The sequence below is a fragment of the Olea europaea genome, unplaced genomic scaffold (genome assembly GCF_002742605.1).
Source record: "Olea europaea var. sylvestris unplaced genomic scaffold, O_europaea_v1 scaffold1162, whole genome shotgun sequence".
Lineage (NCBI taxonomy): Eukaryota > Viridiplantae > Streptophyta > Magnoliopsida > Lamiales > Oleaceae > Olea > Olea europaea.
In genome coordinates this window covers 83,384-90,650 of record NW_019229022.1, presented here as the reverse complement: position 1 = coordinate 90,650, position 7,267 = coordinate 83,384, and the positions used below count along the sequence as shown (strand labels likewise).

The window sequence follows — 7,267 nt, the reverse complement described above, 5'->3', positions numbered from 1 at the left end:
ATTTTTCATTCCTAAATCCTCAATATTCGTTGCTAATAATTTTCACCAACGGAATATTTGCAACCACAAATTCGTTGATAATTTGAGGGTCGCTGATAGTTACCAACGGATCATACCGTAAGTAAAGAGTAAACATTTTACCAACGGATTTTTGGTTGGTAAAGTGTGAATCTTTTACCAACGGAATTTTCGTTGGTAAAAGTCTTAACCAATACCAACCGACTTTCCGTTGGTAAATGTCTATCATTACAATTGGTAAAAATCAATGTTGTAAATAACCGTATGGTAAAAAAGTTATTTATTTATTTATTTATTTATTTATTTATTTATTTATTATTATTATTATTATTATTATTATTATTATAAAAAAAATTATTTTTAGCCAACTGAATTGAAAGGCCAAAATATTGTTTAACTCCTTATTGGACCACAAATTTATAGAGGGCAACTACAAAGATACTGTTGTAAACTTCCGATGTGGGATAAGTGAATTATTTTTACCAATGGATAATCCATTTCTCATTACCAACGAAATATCCGTTGGTAAAAAGATATCATTTTTACTAATGAATAATCCGTTTTTAATTACCAACGGAATATCCGTAGGTAAAAGATCAAAATGTTAAACGGTTATATTAGGCACGGAATATCCGTTGGTAAAGAGATATCATCTTTACCAACGAAAAATTCGTTGCTGATTATTGTAGTTAAAATTGAGTTATTTTTACTAACGGATAATCCGTTTCTGGTAATATTCGGTACATCACCTACTGAATATCCGTTGGAGGAAGTTCCAAATATTAAACGAGTACATTAGGCACGGAATATCGGTTGGTAAAGAGATATCATCTTTACTAATGGAAAATCCGTTTCTAATTATTATAGCTAAAAGTGAATTACTTTTACCAATGGATAATCCGTTTCTAATCACCAACGGATGCCAATTTTTCGTAGGTGAAAAGCTGTTTTTTAGTAGTGATTCTAATCCAAGAGATTAACATTTAATTCAAAATTATCAAAACTCGTGGCTGTCATATTACAAAGTTAACATTCTAAGCTGCTCAAAATTCCGATTTTCCTTTCAATTGGGTCTAACTTAATGTGCTCTTATTCAAAAATAAGTAAATAACTTTTTTCTTGTGTCAAAGACTACTACTTAATTCCAAATTTTCAACTCTATCAAAATATAAGAATTAAAACCTATTTCACTTTAAGCCCTCAACTTTTCAAAATATAAAATATAGCACATAGGACAGATAAATTTTGTTTTATAAAGTTTTCTCGGCGTTACATTCAGTATCAAAATCAATATGATAAATTTTAATTTTTAAGACGAAATTTATATTAGTGGGTTGAAAATTTATAAACCATATGTCCATTTACATTATTATTATTATATTAAATCATGATGCTTACCAAATATTGACCTTTCAGGTTTTGCAGTGAAATGTACTTAAGACCCCACGACAATCGAAGTGCATAATAAATTTAAATTTAGTTTGCACATAATTTAATCCCTGTTTGACTTCCACTAAAATTATAATTTATTTCTCTCTCGTTTTATTAATCACACGTTCTCCAATAAAATAATATTACATGTAATCCCAAAACTTTTTCTTCTTTTTAATCACACTTTCTTCAAAAAAATAATATTCCAACCATTAAAATTTCAAATAATAGGAGCCAAACATGGACTTAGTTACATGTGAAACAAATTATATAATGTGTGTGTGTTTTATCCTTGTATGCTTATAATCTTTAGACTTGTTATCGCTATATAAATTCAACCTAGGCTAGTTCTTGAAAACATTCAATTTTTCTTCTTATTAAGTGAACTTTATATAATTTAAATTGACCAAGTAGGCATCAAATTGAACGTTCGACCACCAAGTGAAATCAATTTAGTGGGCTTTTAAATATCTAATTAGTATAAATAACCCCTAAATAGAATGTCTGAGAATATACTTGGAATTTCCTAATTGGTGCACTTCTCTTTGCAAACTAAAACACCCAGAAACTTCAAACCTTTATTATATAGGAAATTGCTATTTGTACCTTTTCCTCTACCTGCTGGATGACACGATGACATGGAAATGTGGCTATTTTAAATTTTTTAAAACAAGAAAAACCTTGGCATATGAATTATAGGGGCCGGGTTTTACAAATACAATAACGGGTCAGGCAACAAAACCTTTTACAAATACAATCAGTATATTGCCCGCGAAGCAAAATGCGCCCAAGTTTGGAAAGCTACCGCCCAACTTAGACGTAGTTGTTTCCGGTTTGAAGGTTTCTCCGGTCAGAGAAAGAGCAGTTCCGACTTGCAGCTGGTGCCATCGTCTTCATTGTTTCGTTGCCTTCATTGTTTTCGGCTTGAAGGTTTCACCAATGAGAGACCTTGTTGTTCCTGGTTCAAGCAATTGCAAGCTTCATTGATTTGAATAAATGACGGACAAAGGTAGAGAAAGTTTATTTCAGATTTTAATTGTATTCCTCACTCTTTTGCCAAACAACTTAGGAAGTTCTTAAAGAAATTTAAGTAATCTGTTAATTATTTGCTCTTTTATACATGATATAGTAGTGTTTTTCTTTTTATTTTTTTGGTTCTTTTTATTAGTTTTGTAATCTATTATTTGTCTTACTCTATACAAACCTTGGGGATAGCTTAAATGTTTTGAGATCACACATTTATTGTCTATTCTTTTAAGCTTGTTCACAAGTATGGGGAAAGAGGGAATTAAACCAAAAAAAAAAAAAAACAACAACCACATGCATTTGAATTGAAAAAAAAGAAAAGAAGAATGCTGATTTCAATTCAATGTTTGATTTGTGAATTAGTTGTAACCTTGTAATTGGTTTTTTTTACTGTAGGCAACGAAAAATCGAAAGAGGTTGATGACATCATTCTATTAGAAGACGAAAATGACAACAATTTGGACAATGTCAACTTGGTGGATGATGGAATTATAGGATTAGATGGTGTGATTGTGCCCGAGGTTGGAATGAAGTTCAACGACGAAAAAGAAATGTATGATTTTTACAAGAAATATTCGTATGACGTAGGATTTCCAGTTAGGAAAAGAAAATCGCAAAATGATGATGATGGAGTAATTAGATATGTTGTGCTTACATGTAGCCATGAAGGCCGAAGAAGTAGTACTATAATTGGTTCCTTAAAGCCGCAAGCTACCATTCAAACAGGTTGCAAAGCCAGGATGACTACGTCTGCAAATGCATGTGGAATATGTAAAATTAACATAGTGAATTTCATTCAAAATCATAAAACAAGTCCTTCACAATCTAGGTTATATCATTGCAACCGAGAATTGAGTGCCCATGTTAAAAGACGACTTGAAGTGAATGATATGGCAGGTATTCCGTTGCACAAAAGTTGCAACTCTACGGTCGTAGAAGCAGGGGGTTTGAGAATATAACTTGCATAGAAAAAGATTGTCGAAACTACGTTGAGCAAGTGAGACGATTAAAACTTGGAGAAGGAGATGCCGCAACAATGCAAGCATATTTTTCGAACATGCAAGCAAGATGATTAGTTTTTTTCTTTAGTATAGATTTCGACGATGAGTTGCGGCACAAAAATATTTTCTTGGCATATAATAGGAGTAGGGAAGCATATAAGGAGTTCGATGATGTTGTAACATTTAACACCACATACCTAACTAATAAGTACGACATGCCGTTTACTCCTTTTGTTGGAGTCAATCATCATGGACAATCAATACTCCTTGGTTGTAGTTTGGTGTCGAATGAAAATACAGAAACATTTGTGTGGCTTTTCAAAACCTGGCTTCAGTGTATGCATGGCCAAGCTCCTATTGGGATTATTACCGATCAAGACAGGGCCATGTAGAATGCAATTCAGATCATGTTCCCAAACACGAAACACAAATGGTGGTTATGGCACATATTGAAGAAGTTGCCAAAGAAATTTTGATATCACGTCGATAAGGACAAGATCTTTTCTGCTATACACGTACTGGTATATGATTCTCAAACTGTTGACGTATTTAAAGAAGGCTAGATAGATATGGTAGACAAATATTCCTTACATGCTAATGATTGGTTGTTGGGAATGCATGAGAATAGAGGCCGTTGGATACATTGCTTTTTAAAAAGTAGCTTTTAGGCGGGAATGTCAACCACTCAACGTAGTGAGAGTATCAATGCATTTTTCGATGATTATATGCACTCGAAGACGTCGCTGAAATAAATTGTCAAACAATATGAGAGAGCATTGCGGACTAATGTAGAGAAAGAGATCGAAGAAGATTTTAAATCATACTCCCAAATGGTACCATGTGCAACAAAGTACGAGTTGGAGAAACTGTTTCAACAAGTGTACACCATTTCAAAATTTCGGGAAGTTCGGGACGAATTCATTGGGTAGGCTTATTGTGATCTCATATCTTTAGCGGAGGGATTCTCGGGGACAACCTATGAGGTGTTGGAAGATATCATACTTGACGATCGAGTTAAGAAACAGAAGTTTTTTGTGACATTTGAAAGATAGAAATGTGACATTGTTTGCAGTTCCCACTTATTCGAGTTTTGAGGAATAGTTTGCAGACATGTTATCTCTGTACTTATACGAAAAACGTCACGGCATTGCCGGACACCTATATATTACTAAGATGGAGAAGAGATATTAGTAGATCCCACACCAAGGTCAAAGTGAACTACGATGGTTTGAGTAGCACCCCTGCCTAGTTGAGATATGACAAGATGTATCAATCATTTGCTTCACTTACGGACATGGCTATAAATGACGATCATCAAACCTGTGAGGTACTAGAGTGGATACAATCCAAAAAAGACACATTTAAGATGAGGAGGTCAAGTTGTGGAAGTAATAATGTGTCCCAGCATGCATTTCAGTTAGCGTCGGATGGTGAAGCGTCACAACATAGTAGCAGTTTAACTATACAAGATCCAAAATGCTCGAAGAGAAAATGTGCGCTAAAGAATCTTCGGAATAAAAGTCCTTTTGAATCATCATCCAGTAAAGCGAAGGTATGTTTTCCATTTTTTTGTTATGGTTGTAGTGAACTATGTGTGTTTATTGTTTGTTGATTATGCAGTCACATCCAGCCAAAGGAAGGAAACGGAAGGCAAGCCCAAGTAAACTGGGAGACGTTGAACCGATCGTACAAGAACATCATCAAGTGGTGAAGGAACACGTGCCAGCACTAATCTCATATACACGGCTTCTAATGGTTCGTTTAATTCGATTGATAAATGCATTTGATTTCCATGTTTTAGTCACATTGTGATATTGTGCAGGGTGATGGCAACAATGAGGTAGCACCGCAACAAGAAATGTCTCCAATGAGCTTCCCATCGGCTTCAATGAGTTTTATATTCAATGGTCAAGGTATGCGGTTAAACATACATAATTAATTTAAGTATGAGTCATATTCTAGTTTGCAAAATAAAATTTCTATTTCACAGTGGAGAATGCAATGCCGTACTACTATCCAAATATATCTCACCAACGTGACGCAAACATGTGATTTTGGTTGAACAAAATTGATGCAGTAATATTCTCATGGTAATAGTTTGCAGACATTAGTTGATAGTGCTTCATGTTTTACCATTAGTTAACTGTGACAATAGAAGCAACTTGTAGCTCTCCTTCCTTATAAATGTAACACTAGTAATGTTCGTTTCTATGTATCAATTTAGTTTATGAAATACAAGCAGGTGTATTCAATTACTGGTGTATTCAATTACTTGTAGCTCAACTTGTATCAATTACTAGTGTATTCAATTACCATCAATACAGGCAGGTTGGGAAATTGGAAACAACAATATTTTTTCAATCACAATAACATTACTGAGATAGCAGTGAATGACAATTATAGATTCTTCCCAAATACTAAAGTCCAGAACACAAATTGGCTGGACATTACAGATTCCACCCTTAAACCAACATCCTCAGCATACACTATAGTCACCCAAATGAACACCAACATTCTTCAACTCACCAACTGAACATAACAGAACACACACTAAACATAACAACTACTCATGTCGGTCCTTTCCCTTTGTTATCCACTTCTGCACTTCCGTTGGCCTTGCGTATTGTCACTTTCAATGAAATCCCAATATTTTTTCTTCGGCTACCTGACAAAAAGATTGGAACAACTGAGAGAATTGTTGAACTTCTTTGACCGCTGCATGATTATTTGAGTTCACAATAACGTTACTCGATGCATCACTTGATTCTCCATCGTCAGCCAATTCCCAATATTTACAGTTAGCACTGCAGCAATTGAACAATTTTCCGTTGTTCTTTGTCTCCCTCTCGACCTCAAAACACTTCACAAAGCCAATTTTACATTGGGGACATTGTCGTTTTTTCGCGCAATCCGCAAAAAAGTGACCCTTCTCTTGACAGCTATGACATATTCCAGAGTTCTTTCCTGGCATACTGCACATTTACGAATATAAAATATTAAGCTGTAGTAGACGAGGAAAATGAAGACAACCACAAAGCAGTGTATAATCTTCATAACGTCGAGCAATTCGAAAATAGTAAAATCGAGGAAAATGAATGCCAAATACATCAAGCTTACTTATAGTGGCACTAAAACTTTAGGGTTTTCGTATCCAAAAGGCACTCACATTGATCTACTTAGTTATCCGGATGCCGATTGGGCCATTGCACAATTGATCGTAAAAGCACTAGCGGAACATGTCACTTTCTAGGCTTTGCACTTGTATCATGGTTTAGTAAGAAACAAAACTCCGTTGCATTATCTATTGCTGAAGCCGAATACATCTCCATCACTAGTTGTTGTGCACAAGTATTGTGGATGAAACAAACCCTTAGTAATTATCACTTATCATTTGATCATACACCTATCATGTGTGATAACGCCAGTGCTATAAATTTGTCCACAAATCTCATTTTACACTCTCCAACGAAACATATTAAATTAGACATCACTTTCTTAGAGACCATGCACAAAAGGGAGATATTATATTAGAATTTGTGAATATGCAAAATCAATTGGTCTATATCTTCACAAAACCTCTTGCATTTGATCGATTCTCACATAGTAAAAGAGGCTTCGACATTATTGACAAATTCGAAGTGCATAACTAAGTTGGTTGTATACTATGGGATTTATTTCTACATGGCATTATCTTTGCATTTTATTTAAAAAAAAGGAAATTCGGACAAGTGAAATGGATTGTCCGAAATCCAGACGAGTCAACGGACTATTGGACACTTTGCTTGGTTTGA

The 7,267-nt window shown here is 34.5% G+C and overlaps 1 protein-coding gene across 1 annotated transcript; it reads left to right on the top strand.

The window, feature by feature from the left end:
* Positions 1-2,445: 2,445 nt before the first annotated feature.
* Positions 2,446-3,868, top strand: LOC111373778 (protein FAR1-RELATED SEQUENCE 3-like). The gene is made up of 3 exons (XM_022996340.1): positions 2,446-2,458; positions 2,872-3,372; positions 3,570-3,868. The coding sequence occupies exons 1-3, from the start codon at positions 2,446-2,448 to the stop codon at positions 3,866-3,868; spliced, it is 813 nt and encodes a 270-aa protein (XP_022852108.1).
* Positions 3,869-7,267: the final 3,399 nt, after the last annotated feature.